This window comes from Lotus japonicus, chromosome 3, assembly GCF_012489685.1.
Source record: "Lotus japonicus ecotype B-129 chromosome 3, LjGifu_v1.2".
Lineage (NCBI taxonomy): Eukaryota > Viridiplantae > Streptophyta > Magnoliopsida > Fabales > Fabaceae > Lotus > Lotus japonicus.
Window position 1 is genome coordinate 74975035 of NC_080043.1, and position 13672 is coordinate 74988706.

A 13672-nucleotide genomic window follows, 5' to 3' on the forward strand; every position below is an offset into this window, starting at 1 on the left:
CCCTCTCAAGGTAGGTTCATCTCTTTGTCAATTCACCAAGAATAATCCAATCAACAACTAATATAAGGGCATACAGTGCCAGTGGTGGCTACAAAAACTTGAAGAAAGCTCAAACTTTCTGATGCAATAGCATGCTGCTCTTGTAGTACCCTAACATTAAGTATAGCAAGTAGCAGTTTCACAACATATCAAAATAGCTGGAGAAACCAAGAACATTTATTTACTAAACTATTGTTCTGGCTTATCTGACTCCTCCTTATCAGGATCTTCCTCTTCTTCCTCCTCTTTCTTTTCTTCCTCCTCTTCATCCTCTTCCGGAGGATCCGCTATTGGAGGTGGCAAAGGTGTCTTCATTGGACTAAATTGAGGGAATATATCTGGTCTTCGTCCTGGCTTAGGCCTTTCCCACTCCTGTCAGTATATGCATTCAAGAATCTATCAGCTTGAGTAGAAAAGAGTTCACAATCTCACAAATAGCAACATTACCCAAACCCGAATTTGAACATTACTATCAGAGCCACCAGTTTATGCCCAAAGTTAAACTAAAGTTCCAGAAAGATTAGTCCAACTAACTGTCGCCTATCAAAGATAAACCCCCCTAACACCAACAGATAGAATTGAAAATCCAAGAGGTGAGGGAAGGGAAATGCTAGTTTTCTGTGAAACACCATTCATTATTTGCTTCAACAATGCATAAGGATACTGTACTGTGGAACTTATCAAAGTAGCCTTAACTCAACAAAAACCCCACACAATGTTTAAATTACAGGTCCTCGAGGGTTAGCTCAAACAGTAAGAGCTAGGGGACCTAAGGGTGGGGGAATGAAGGGTAAAGTGGTCAGGGGTTCAAACCCCGGTGAACGAACAAATTTACTAACATTACTAACAACTAACATTTGTACCGAACATACAAGTTTATCATACTTTCCAAATAAACTAATAGGATAATGACAATATTCAAGAAACAAGAATTGCATCTAATGAAGGCAATTGTGATTTTACTTAGAACTCAGAAGCTAGCAAATGCATTAAACAAGAGTGAATAAGTGATTTCATCCTTCAACCATGCTTACATACATAGCATAGAGCATCTATTGAAACAAAACCCATGTCCAATTTCAAAGCTTAATATCAGTCATCACTAATTAACAATTTCAATAACAAAAATCTTCAGCAACCCTATCCCTATTCCACTGAACCACCAAACCCATAAACTAATTCAGAAAATTAAATCCATTAATTGAGGGGGAAAGAGATAAGGGGCAGCAGCTTACGATTGGAAAATCGAGAGGGGAACGGCGAGTCATCTTCTCCTCCTCGGGAGCCATACGAACGGCGTGCCTCGGGAAGCGTGGTAGGGGGCGGAGAGAGACGAGGAAGGGAGAAGAAGGAGCAGGTTTAGGTTTAGGGGAAGGAGAAGGAAACAGAGAAGGGGTGAGAGTGTGGTTGAGGCTCAACAAAGCCATGGCCATAGCTGCGGCTGCGGAACACCCAATCCTAATCCCTTCCCTTTCTTCTGCTTCCAGTTTTATTTATTTCGATAATAATTTAAGTCGGTTTTGTGCCTCGCTAGCTCCTCCATTTTCGATAAAAACTTATTTATACGGTTAATGCCTAGAAATTAATCTCTAAAAAAATTTCTCTAATTTATGTGTTTATTTATGAGATAATTTGAAAAAAATATATTAAATTTGTTTGAAAAAATGTTAGTCAGTATATCATGAAAATAAGTTCAAATCCCCAATGGTAAGTTTAAGTGGTAGTAAAAGCTAGGGAACATAAGGGTTGGGTGAGATGAGGGTGAATGGTCCAAGGTTCGAACTCTGAGAAGAGACTAATTTACTAATAATTAAGATTTTTTTATAAAAAATAAAAATAAGCTCAAAACAATATATGCACATATATATACATATATATAATATAATATAAACTAATTACATAAAATATTTTCCTCTTGTAACAAAAAAAAATTTATTTACGTCAAATTTCTTCAATATTTGCATAAACATTCATGCTATATAATAATAGCTTTTCTCCATTTTTTTACTAACATATGTGAAAACATATAATATAATTTACTTATATATGTCCCTCTAAGTAATTCATTTTCCCTCCAAAACAAAAAAAAAATAAAAATCATTCAACATTTTTTGTTTCAACATGAACATCTTTAATTTCATCCATTATTAAAAATTCCTTATCCTGTTTAATTCAGCTGATTGTGTATTTCAAAATATTAGATTTAAAAATTTCAAGAATAATCAATCGTTATTGTACAATTTCTTATTTTCAATTTTTAGTATAAAATTTACTTGAAATTATTTTTTTCAAATATTAAAAAAATTATCACAAATTTGAAAATATGATACATAAAAATAATTGAAATCCTTCTTATATTAATTATTAATATAATGACAAACCACTTAATCTATTCAATGATGTTTTTTTTAATCGAAGAATTCAAATTTAATTAAGCATTCGAAATTTTTTAAAAAATGATGAAGTTATAGATTTTTGACGGAAAAATGCCAATATTCATATTTTATTATAAAACTTCCAAATTATTATATAAAATTAATCACTTAAATGAAATTGCAAATATCTTGATTTTTATTAATGATACAAATTTAAATGGTGCCTAATTAATTTTATGTAAATATAGAAATGTTCTATATTTGCATTTTATAGTTAATTCATTTCTCTTTTCTCTACCATAAAATTATTCAGTAATTAATTATTCATAATATCTCCAAATTCTAATCTTCCAAATTATAATTTATTATGTTAATAATTTATTGAGTCAACAATATAGACTAATGATTATCAAACATGTAGAAAATTATGGTAAGAACCAATATGTGAAAAACATGTGACATTTAAGTTACACTATGACCCACCTTGGTGGATGAGTTTTATACATCATTAAGATTATAGATTGGGCTTAAGCCCAATTGTTAAGTGTACAAAAATTACGGTCAAAGTATGATTTATGTTATTATATAAATGTCTGATCCCCTCTCCTCTCCTCTTGAACTTTAGTTGTGCAGTCTTCTCATTCAGAGCTCAGCTGCAGATAGGTAGAAGAAGAGAAAGATATTAATCAACACTTAGGTATGATATTTCATTGCAGGTGGATTCTTAAACTCTGTAACAATTCACATTGTGTCTTCATTATTTTCTTAACCCCAACCTTATTTCTTTAAATTTTAATGGAAAAGAAAATGAAATATAATTGAAAACCTCTGAACTGTAATCGCAAGAGGATGTGCAGTTGTACCAGATCTGTTCCCCTGTTTCTGTTTGTACTGTCATCTTAGGTGATGTCACATGTCACACTATATACCTCTAACAAACCTGTAACTTGCAGCCTTCCTTGGATATCAATCAGTGTTCACCCAATGTCATTCAATGAATGTAGATCATTATTTGAGATAGATTGTAAGAGATGAAAAATAAGTGATGTGATAAGAAAACATAGGAGAAAAATGAGATGCGTGAAAAGTGCCATTAATATTAAGTGATTTATGAATTGTTACTTCTTAGAAATATCAAGCCCAACATGACACAAGTAGCCAAAGATTTCTGCAACCCACAAAGTTTTCCATAACGCCACCATTTCATGGACCCCATTTCATGTCACGAGGTTTTCCAGAAATTCGTAAACAAAATTATCTTAGCCTCGCACTGAGTTACTACCTCACTCACTAGTAATTCATTTTTACACGTCTTTTGATTACGTGAGAAATTGAAACCAATTTCAATTGGAGGGCATCTCAAATCTCAAATTTTCCATCCAAAAAATTGGTGAACACTAGGCTAGAAGCAACAAACACCATGAAGCATGATTGAGTTTTTCCACGTGGAAACCACGAATTGGTAACGTGGGAAGATTGGTTAATAATCACATATTTGGTGGCTGCCCTTTTCATTGCACCACCAAAATAATAGCAAACAAAACAAAATAGCCACCGGTGCCTTTTGTTTTGGTCTATAATAATCATCAAAAAGTGAGGTTGTTTTTTACTTTTTTTATTATCTTCCTTTGTTTCTCCAAAATGGGAGGTGAAAAGCTCTGATCTCAAAATGCATAACAGTATAAAGGGGATTAGCCAAACCTGAAAAAGATTGGTTTTTTGGACAAAAGAAAATCTGTTTCTGTTTGCAAGATTTGATTGAAATTTTTGTAATCTGAGGCCACTAGTGTGCCTAATGTTAGTGATGTTTATGCATTTTTTTCCGTGCAAGCAAAGTGTATACAACGACCTGGTATAATAACTTTTGGGAAGTTGTGAATCTCTGATAGTCTGATCCACAGGGTGATTTGAGGAATGAGAGCTGAAGATAATGGATTTCTGGCCAGAGTTTCTTGCAAGCAGTTCAGGTAGAGAGTTTGTGGCAGGAGGGTTTGGAGGCACTGCTGGTATTATTTCTGGCTATCCACTTGACACCCTTCGTATCAGGCTTCAGAACTCCAAAAATGGGTCTGCTTTCAACATTCTCAGACATACGGTGGCTTCTGAAGGACTAGCTTCTCTCTACCGTGGCATGGCTGCACCATTGGCCTCTGTTTCTTTTCAGGTTAGTTTTGCTCTTTTGCTTAATTGTGTTTATGTTTTTTCACTCTCTTCTGTCTCTAAGTTGAGGTGCATGTACAACTGTTTGAGCTTTTAAGTGTGAATTAGGAGTTTTGCATTGATTAAAAATGAGTTAGATGAAGATCATATAAGAGAGTCATTCTATACTAGATGAGAAGTTATAAGTAAACATGTAGTTTTGATCCCCTGCTTTGTGCCTCCTCCAAATCCCCAACAAACCTCACAAATCTCTCTGGAATTCAAAGGGATAGGATAGGATCACATGAGAGCTTTTATGTCCACAAGTATCATTCAGGGGATCAGGATTCCTGTGTTGAAATTTTGTGTATCTCTTTCTTCATTTGCTTTAAATTGGGGGAAATAAGTGGGACTCTTAAAATATTTATGAGAAAAAGATAGGCGCAATGTTTCACTTGACATGATCACGTGACATGAGATGATCTTAATCCATGGTCCACCACATTTTGAGCCAGAACATGCATTTCCGGCTAGGGTAGCTTTTCTATTGAGGAATTTTTTCACACATAAAACTCAAACTCGAGATTTAGTTAAGGAGATTTCATCCTGATCTTGAATTTAATAATTTCAAGAAAAATCCTCATTTTTAAGAGTTTGGTATATTCTGAATGTTCCTCTGATAGATGCAATTGAAAGGGAAAAAAAAGCTGAGAAGACCTGGTCATGGAGATTAAATTATTCTGACTCAGTTCTGTGTTTGGAATATACTCATTGATGGGAGTGCTTAATACCCTTTGAAAGTCACTTTCCCACTGCTTTTGCTTTGATTAATTTTGTTTTCTGATAGGAATAGAATCATGAAAGCCCTTTTTAGCTTTAGCTTTTGAATTGTTGAAGAATCATTAAGATAGTGATGCATGTACCTATATTGAAATGCCTGCCCCACATTATTAGGTAGGAAATCAAGATGTCTTGTACTATAGTGCCTCGCAACAAAGTCATACAAAATCATTATTGCTCTCTATGGATCACTGATTTACAAATAGCCCTTCAAAGACTTCCAAAATCCAAACACACTTATATGTTTGAAAAAGTTATGTCATTGTTTATTCTGTTACTCTTCACTCCTATATGTAAGTGCAATTTTAGTTAATTATTTCACTTATTGATTCTTCTTTTGTTTTTCGTTGCAGAATGCCATTGTCTTCCAAACTTATGCAGTTCTCTCAAGGGCATTTGACTCATCTGTTTCTGCTAAAGACCCTCCTTCCTACAAGGGTGTTGCATTAGGAGGAATCGGTACCGGGGCCATCCAAAGCTTATTTCTTTCTCCTGTTGAACTGATCAAAATTCGCCTTCAGCTGCAGGACAAAGGCAAGTTAACACAACCTGAAAAAGGTCCCGTAACGGTCGCCAAAAACATATGGAAAAAGGAGGGACTTCGTGGAATCTACCGAGGACTCGGCATCACCGTGATGAGGGATGTTCCTGCTCATGGATTGTACTTCTGGACATATGAATACATGAGAGAACTGCTTCATCCAGGTTGCAGAAACGGCGCTCAAGAAAATTTGAATACCATGCTAATAGCGGGAGGATCAGCCGGGGTAGCGAGCTGGGTTTGCTGTTACCCTTTTGATGTTGTGAAGACAAGACTACAGGCTCAAACACCCTCTTCTCTGAGATACAAAGGCGTTGTTGATTGCTTCAGAAAGAGCGTTAGTGCAGAAGGATACTCGGTGTTATGGCGGGGTTTAGGAACTGCAGTTGCAAGGGCTTTCGTAGTGAATGGTGCCATATTTGCTGCTTATGAAATTACATTAAGATTTCTGTTTAACAATGGAAATATTCAAATGCAGGAAACAATTTAATAGCGTGTGCTTAACATTTGAGCACAAACTCTGCCAAACACACACCAAGAGAATTACCATTCAAGTAGCAGCTATGCTATAAACAAGTAAAATTCAGCTTTCATAATTGATATTCAATAGGTATTGCCAAATGTAATTGACAGGTATTTCAGACTTGATATACATTACATGATCTGATTACAAAACATTGAGACTCATTGGTTTCTTCAAGTTTTCAGTTTTCATCAAATAAAAGCAAGTTAAGATAAGATGTATTAGGATTTAAACCTTTTTTTTGGTCGAAATTAGGATTTAATCCTGTGTTTGGGTTTTTCTCATTGAAATAAAAGCAAGCTAAGTTATTGAGACTAATAACTTAAGCTAATTTAAAGGATTGTAGAGTTAGGTTTGAAGTTATATAAACTTGAGTTAAGGTGTTATATTACATTTAACTTTATATTATATCTATCATCTAAAGCTAATTTAAGTAATTTAATATCTGAAAGTAAGTTCACTTTCAAACAAACATTCGTTCTTCAAAAATTTACTTTTATACATCATTCTCAAACACAAATTCATTTATCTAAACTTACTTTTATTAAATTACTTTTACCTATCATTCAATTGATTAAAACTTGGAAGGGCTAATGCGGTGACACATCCTATGTTGCTTCAGGCTTCATGACTGTCATGACTTAGCTTCTCATTTTGATTATATGGATTTTTCTTTTATTCATCATGCTGGTAATAGAATTTTCTCCGAAGGAGAAGGAGGTGGTCCAAACTGATGTATTGTCCTTGGTGCATGCTTCTTCTTAATGGATGAATTTTGTTTTAAAAGAAGTTACCTAACTATAAAACAAACAGATATTCCATGTATATTCATTGATTGTGAAGTCTATATGTAGCAATGGGGCCAATAGAACAACAATTTGCCATTGCATGCTAATGACAATGTCATCAACTTAACATAGAACAATTTCACACAAAAAGAAACCATCAATTTATCTCAGCACTTTCACCAAAACTAGATGCAATGCAAATTCCACATAGTATCAGAAAAGAAAAGAGACCAATTTCATAAGCTTAAACACATACACAGTACTCATTGATACAAATTTAGTATTGCTATTGTATAACAGAAAAGAGATACACAACAAAAGGCATGAATACATAGCCATTACACTAGACAACATTTGCAGCACCAAATGGCTCCATCTCAATCATGTCATCGCCAAGATTAAGATTTGCCATAGATTCAACCAAAACATGAGGATCATTATAGTTCCTAACAGCTTGAATTATACCCCTAACACGCTTGAATGGATCCTCACAATTGAAAACCTCAGATCCCACAAACACACCATGACAACCCAGCTGCATCATCAACGCCGCATCCGCCGGCGTCACAATGCCTCCGGCGGCAAAATGCACAACGGGCAGCCTACCCATCTGCTTCGTCTGCGCAACCAGATCATAAGGAGCTTCAATCTTCTTCGCGAAAGCGAAAACCTCATCCTCATCCATGTTGCTCAGAGCCCTCAATTCCCCCATCACAGACCTCACATTCTTCACAGTTTCCGCAATGTTGCCGGAACCTGACAAATCGCCTTGGATTCTTACCATCGCCGCGCCTTCCCTGATCCTCCGGAGGGCCTCGCCGAGGGTTCTGGCACCGCAGACAAAAGGGCACCTGAAATTATGCTTGTTGATGTGGTTGTGGTCGTCGGCGGGGGAGAGAATCTCGCTCTCGTCGATGTAATCGACGCCGGTGGATTCGAGAATCTGGGCTTCGACGAAGTGGCCGACGCGGGCGCGGGAGAGGATGGGGATCGAGACGGTGCGTTTGATGTCTTTGATGAGGGAAGGGTCGGTCATGCGGGAAATGGCGGGGCGGAGGGGGTCGGAGACGGTGATGGCGCATGCGCCGGCTTGTTCGGCGATCTTGGCTTGGTGAGGGGTGGAGACTTGGAGAATGGCGCCGCCGCGGAGTGTCTGGACGGCTCCGAGTTTGAAGGAGTAGGGGTTCTGTTTTGGATCGGTGATGACGGTGGTGTTGTAGAGGGTGACTGCTCCTCCGTCTTCTTCAGCCATTGTCGCCAAGTGTTTGTGGAAATGCCTCAGAGAGATGAACAATGGTCAATGGTGTGTGTGTGTGTGTGTGTAGTTTGGTTTAGTGGGAAGTAGGAAGTAAGTAAATTAGGGAGGAAATTGATGTTAGAGTGTGGTTTCCAGAAAATTCGAGTGAGTCTGTGCTGAGATGTAGAAAGTTCGATTCCATGTCGGAAAGAATATGCCACCGCACCGACCTCCCTTATTGTGGTTCACAGTTTGGGCCTGGCTTAAGGTTTTCTATTTATTAAAAATAGGGTTAATCGTCTTTGTCTCACCGTCTGAAATTAGTCTCTCCCCGGAAAATTTGCAAATCTGGGTCCTCTCGTTTGCAATAAGTTTGGAGCAGGTCCTCGCCGGAGCCCGGAGCTCCGGCGAGTGATGAATAGGCATGCTGACTGGGTTTACTTATATGACGTGGCAAGGAAAAATATAAAAATTATTATTAATTATTAATTAAAAATAAAAATCCAAATAAGCATTAATTACAACCACTTAATCCTCAATTGAAAAAGAAAACTATCACAAAACTCCAGAAACTCCACAAAACTCCAGAAACTCGAGAAAAACATTATCTTCTTCCTCCAAAAAGGAAAAAATTACAGAAATTCACAAGTGGAAGAGCCATCCAAATACTACCCACTGAATCCACATTTGAAGCTTTTCGATCTAAAGAAACATTGAACCCGAATTCATCTTGGCGTGGGGAATCAGGGGAATGTCAACACCTATCATCTTCTTCCTCCAGCCCAATTTCTCCAACCCAATTTCTTGAACAAAACAAACTAGAACACTAGAAACAAACAACATCAACCCAAAACTCAAAACAACATCATCCAATATATAGAGTAAGAGAATCAGAAGTCAGAACCAAATAGGGAGAAGAAAGGTGAAGCTCTTCTTCCTTTCTTTCCAGATCATGAGCTCTTCTTCCTTGCCCCTGCCTTCAACTCAGTGCCCCATCACCATCGATTCTATCCGCTCCTTGTCCCTCTTCCTCCCTCTGTCTCTGTCGTCCCCTTTCTCACCTGCAACCCACCCCTGAAACCCATCCCCACCCAAAACCCATCGCAACCCACCCACCTCACCCGCAACGCAACCCCATCTCCACCGTCACTCGCAACCCACCCCTCAAACGTCACCCGCAACCCACCCCTGAAACCCACCCCTCACAAAAGGCACCAATCTCGCTACCAGCCCAACGATTCAGATTTGGGATTTTGCAGGTGAGGGTGAGGTTAGAAGATAGGTAAGAGGTGGGTGTGTGTCGAGCTCGAGGAGGAAGCCGCGGTTATGGTTGGGGGTGGAGGATTGGGGTTATGGTTGGGGTGGGGGTTTTGTTGCAGGTGGGGGTGGAGATTGAGGTTGCAGGTGGGGTTGGGGTTCAGGTTGGGGGTTGGGGTGGTGTTTTGGTTTGGGGGTGGGGGTGAAGGTTGAGGGTGGGGGTGGTGTTTTGGTTTTGTAGGAGGGGTGGATGTTCTGGGTTGAGAATTGGTGTTGGTGTTGAAGATGAGAATGGTGAAGATGAAGGAGTTGAAGTCGAGATGGTGAAGGAATTTGGGTTGCATAAACGTTTTTTTTTAACTCTAATTTGATTGGAAATTTGGTTTAGTTGGAATTAATCTGGGTAATTGATTTTCATTAATTGGATCCAATATTCTAAAGTGTTATTTTATTTTTATTTTTTTTCCTTGCCACGTCATATAAGTAAACCCAGTCAGCATGTCTATTCATCGCTCGCCGGAGCTCCGGGTTCCGGCGAGGACCTGCTCCAGACTTATTGCAAACGAGAGGACCCAGATTTGCAAATTTTTTCGGGGAGAGACTAATTTCAGACGGCGAGACAAAGACAAGGACCAAGTAGACGATTATCCCTTAAAAATAATAGGCTTAATACATCAGAAGACCCCTGTAATTGTAAAGGGAATCAAATTCAGGGCCTAGAAATTTTTTGTATCAAATTGGGTCCCTAGGAATTTTTTTTAAATTCAATTAAGGACAAAGTGTTTCAGATCTCAATTTTGTCCCAGTCGTCAATTACACGTGACTTTTATAATTTTAAAAAAAATTTAATTCCAACTCAGTTATTTAATCAGAATTTTTTTTTAAAACTTAAAAAAAAAACCTAATCTAATAATCCTTAACTAAACAATCTAATAATCTAATTATAACCAATCCCCTTTCATCCCCAAATTAAACTCAATTACAAATCTTCATCCCCAAATTGAACCCTAATAAGAACAGAGCTTCTTGCTCAACACATCAGTGATTCTCAGCAGCTCCACCACAGTCCCCAACCTGGGTTTTCCCTTATACCTCAACGGGTTCATCGCAGCAATCACCTTCTTGAAAAATCTCAGACCCATAATCAGAGCCAAATCGTCATCTCCACTCCAATCAACCACGGTGGGGGAGAGAAGTTATGTACCCACTCAACGGCTAGATCTGCATCTACATTGGCAGCAGGGGACAGCACCTACGGTCTCCATCCATATTTCCTCTGCAAGCCTTATTCACCGCTGTAATAATCGTAGATTCGGCTCCTCCACCGCTGATCTTATCGCCCCTCTCTCTCCCACTCGTCGCTCGCGCCATCTCTCTCTCTCTAGTATCTTGCCTCTGCGTTCTGTTGTCGTTTTGAAAAGAAAGGGGAGGTGGTAAGCTGTTGTGCTTAAGAAAAGGAAGAGAAGATTAGAGAAGAAGATGAAGAGTTTTGAATGAGGGATTTTATTTCTGATTCCTTTACTTTTCTGGGTTCCGTTGACGATGAAGGATAAGATTTTTCTAGGTTATTGATTTAATCAACCTAGTACTGTTTAAAAAAAAACTTATTTTAGAGTACCTCCAACATATTTAAGCCTATTTTTTATTTATGCTTTAATATATGAGTTGGATTTAAAAGATTAAGTTTTAGAATTTTTTCAATTTAAAAAAATTTAAAATGCCGTGTGGAAAAGCCGACTAGGCTAAAATTGAAGTCACTTCAGCATCAGACACACTTTGTCCTTAATTGAATTAAAAAAAAAATTCCTAGGGACCCAATTTGATGCAAAAAATTCTCAGGCCCTGAATTTAATTCCCTTTACAATTCTATGGGCCTTCTGATGTATTAAGCCAAAATAATATAAGTATTTGCTCGCTGATGTAGTGACTAATTCTTTTACTATAGTACTCGCAAAAGGTTATAAACGATTTGTCATGAAATATACTCCTAGAGAGGCAAATTCTCTTGCCGATTACTTGGCTTGGATTGGTCGTCGCTTCTCTTCCAGTACTCATTTTATGGACTACCCTTTTGGAGAATGTCTTGGCCTAATTGGGCTTGATCTGGTTGAGGTTGCGCCCTCTGTTAGTATGGCTAGTTCGTAGTTTCACCGGGCTTAACCCCTCCTTGTAAAAAAAAACATGTGTTGGCATCAAATTTAGAGTCATCAAAAGATATTGCGATCAATTTTTTCAAAAAGTGTGGAGATGTCTTTATTAATAGGCTATGTGAGTTGGTCGGAAAAGTTAAGGTGACGAATCAATCAAGCTTAAGTTGTTAGATCGTTTGGATACAAAGTTTCTGATACTATGTTATGAACTAAGGGAAAAACTTAGGTGCAATACCAATGGTACTGTTGGTGCTGTTCACTAATCAGAATGTGACATATGGATTATTAATTACCCCTCACCAAATTCAATTTTAAAAAACGTAACACCGTTTAACCCTTCCGTTATCTCTGAATACTTCTCCTCTGTGCCCAAAACGTCGTTCTCCTCTCCACTCTGCCTCTCACCACCATTGAGGGATGGGACCGAAATTCAAATCGGAGAAGCTGAAATCGGACCATGGTGTGGAGGTGGCGCATGGGGTGGAGGTGGCGGCGACGATCGTCGAACCATGCGGTAGAGCCACCATGATTGTCACTTATATTTCTAATAGCTAAAATGATATGATTTTCTGACTCCGGATTTATAAAGAGACTGTTTGTTATTAAAGATAAAGCTAGTTGGAAATGAATCATTATTTTCTGACTCCGAATTTATGGAAATTGCTTTGTCATAGAGACTTGTTGATTTTATGGGTTTTTGAAACATAAGGTGAAGATGATGAGCATGGTGAAGATCGATAAAGACGAAGATGAAGATAAATGAGGATGATAAAATTTTAATATTTTTTTCAGCCCTCTATATATTCCACGTAACCATTTAAGGAAAATTAAAAATGCACGAGTAAAAATCTACATGTCAGCATGCCACATAATCACTAAAATGGTTGGAGGGACCAAATCCATATGTGTCAACAAGTTAAGGGATTTTTAGATAAGTGAAAGTTTAATTGTATCAATCACTGGACGGTGCAATTTATATTTTTGATGTACCAATTTTTTTTCATTTTTTTTATTAAAAAAAAAGCAACGACTCATGGGCTATATGGCCCGTAATTTGTGGCAATCTGAATTGAGTTGGTAAATTAGTAGTTCACTTCAAATTTTACCTGAAAAAGCATGTTTGTCCAGTCCAGGTGCAACCTCACCAGCATGAATTCACACCTCTAACCACAATAAGGGCCCGTTTGGTGCGACGTATAGTATAAGGCCTGATAGTATAAGACCTGATAGTATTAGGCCTGATAGTATAAGCCCTGATAACTTTCTTATACTATCCAGCGTTTGGCCATATTCTGTATAATTTACCATATCGTTTAAATTAATGCAATTTTATGTTTAATGAAGTATTGAATAAAGATATATAATAAAAATCAAATATGGAGGTGATTATAACGGTGGTGGCGGTCGTGATGGAAGTTGTGGTAGGTTAGTGGTGGTGGTGGCAATGGTGGTAGGTTGGTGTTGGTGGCGGTGGTGGTGACAATGGAGATAGGTTGGTGGTGGTGGTGGCAGCGATGGTGGTTGTGGTGGGGGCGATGATAGGGTGGTGGTGGTGGTGGTAAGGCGGTGGTGGCTACGGTGGAGGGTGGAGGCAATGGTGGTAGTGGTGGAGATAGGGTGGTGGTTGTGGTGTCGGTGGTGGCGGCGGTGGTGGTGGTGGCGGTGGCGGCAACACCGGTAGTGGCGGTGGTGGTGGCGGTGGTGGCAGCGATGGTGGTTGTGGTGTTGGCGACGATAGGGTGGTGGTGGTGGTGGTGGTAAGGCGGTGGCGGCGACGGTGGAG

The 13672-nt window shown here is 38.4% G+C and overlaps 3 protein-coding genes across 3 annotated transcripts; 1 reads left to right on the forward strand and 2 right to left on the reverse strand.

Annotated features, from left to right (window-relative positions):
* Nucleotides 1–42: 42 nt before the first annotated feature.
* On the reverse strand, nucleotides 43–1550 carry LOC130745878 (uncharacterized). The gene is made up of 2 exons (XM_057598283.1): nucleotides 1275–1550; nucleotides 43–411 (listed from the first exon to the last, which is right to left on the reverse strand). Exons 1-2 carry the CDS (start codon nucleotides 1470–1472, stop codon nucleotides 229–231), a joined length of 381 nt encoding a protein of 126 aa, XP_057454266.1. The 5' UTR covers nucleotides 1473–1550; the 3' UTR covers nucleotides 43–228.
* Nucleotides 1551–4017: 2467 nt separating this feature from the next.
* On the forward strand, nucleotides 4018–6672 carry LOC130745879 (mitochondrial arginine transporter BAC2-like). The gene is made up of 2 exons (XM_057598284.1): nucleotides 4018–4578; nucleotides 5747–6672. The coding sequence occupies exons 1-2, from the start codon at nucleotides 4345–4347 to the stop codon at nucleotides 6422–6424; spliced, it is 912 nt and encodes a 303-aa protein (XP_057454267.1). The 5' UTR covers nucleotides 4018–4344; the 3' UTR covers nucleotides 6425–6672.
* Nucleotides 6673–7456: 784 nt separating this feature from the next.
* LOC130745881 (pyridoxal 5'-phosphate synthase-like subunit PDX1.2) lies at nucleotides 7457–8701 on the reverse strand. The gene has a single exon (XM_057598293.1). The coding sequence runs from the start codon at nucleotides 8495–8497 to the stop codon at nucleotides 7589–7591; it is 909 nt and encodes a 302-aa protein (XP_057454276.1). The 5' UTR covers nucleotides 8498–8701; the 3' UTR covers nucleotides 7457–7588.
* Between the last annotated feature and the right edge of the window lie 4971 nt (nucleotides 8702–13672).

Coding starts and splice junctions, on each gene's coding strand:
- LOC130745878 (XM_057598283.1), bottom strand. CDS start 1,472: ATGGCCATGGCTTTGTTGAGCCTCAACCACACTCTCACCCCTTCTCTG. Junction 412..1,274: donor CCCCTCTCGATTTTCCAATC/GTAAGCTGCTGC, acceptor ATATACTGACAG/GAGTGGGAAAGGCCTAAGCC.
- LOC130745879 (XM_057598284.1), top strand. CDS start 4,345: ATGGATTTCTGGCCAGAGTTTCTTGCAAGCAGTTCAGGTAGAGAGTTT. Junction 4,579..5,746: donor TGGCCTCTGTTTCTTTTCAG/GTTAGTTTTGCT, acceptor TTTTCGTTGCAG/AATGCCATTGTCTTCCAAAC.
- LOC130745881 (XM_057598293.1), bottom strand. CDS start 8,497: ATGGCTGAAGAAGACGGAGGAGCAGTCACCCTCTACAACACCACCGTC.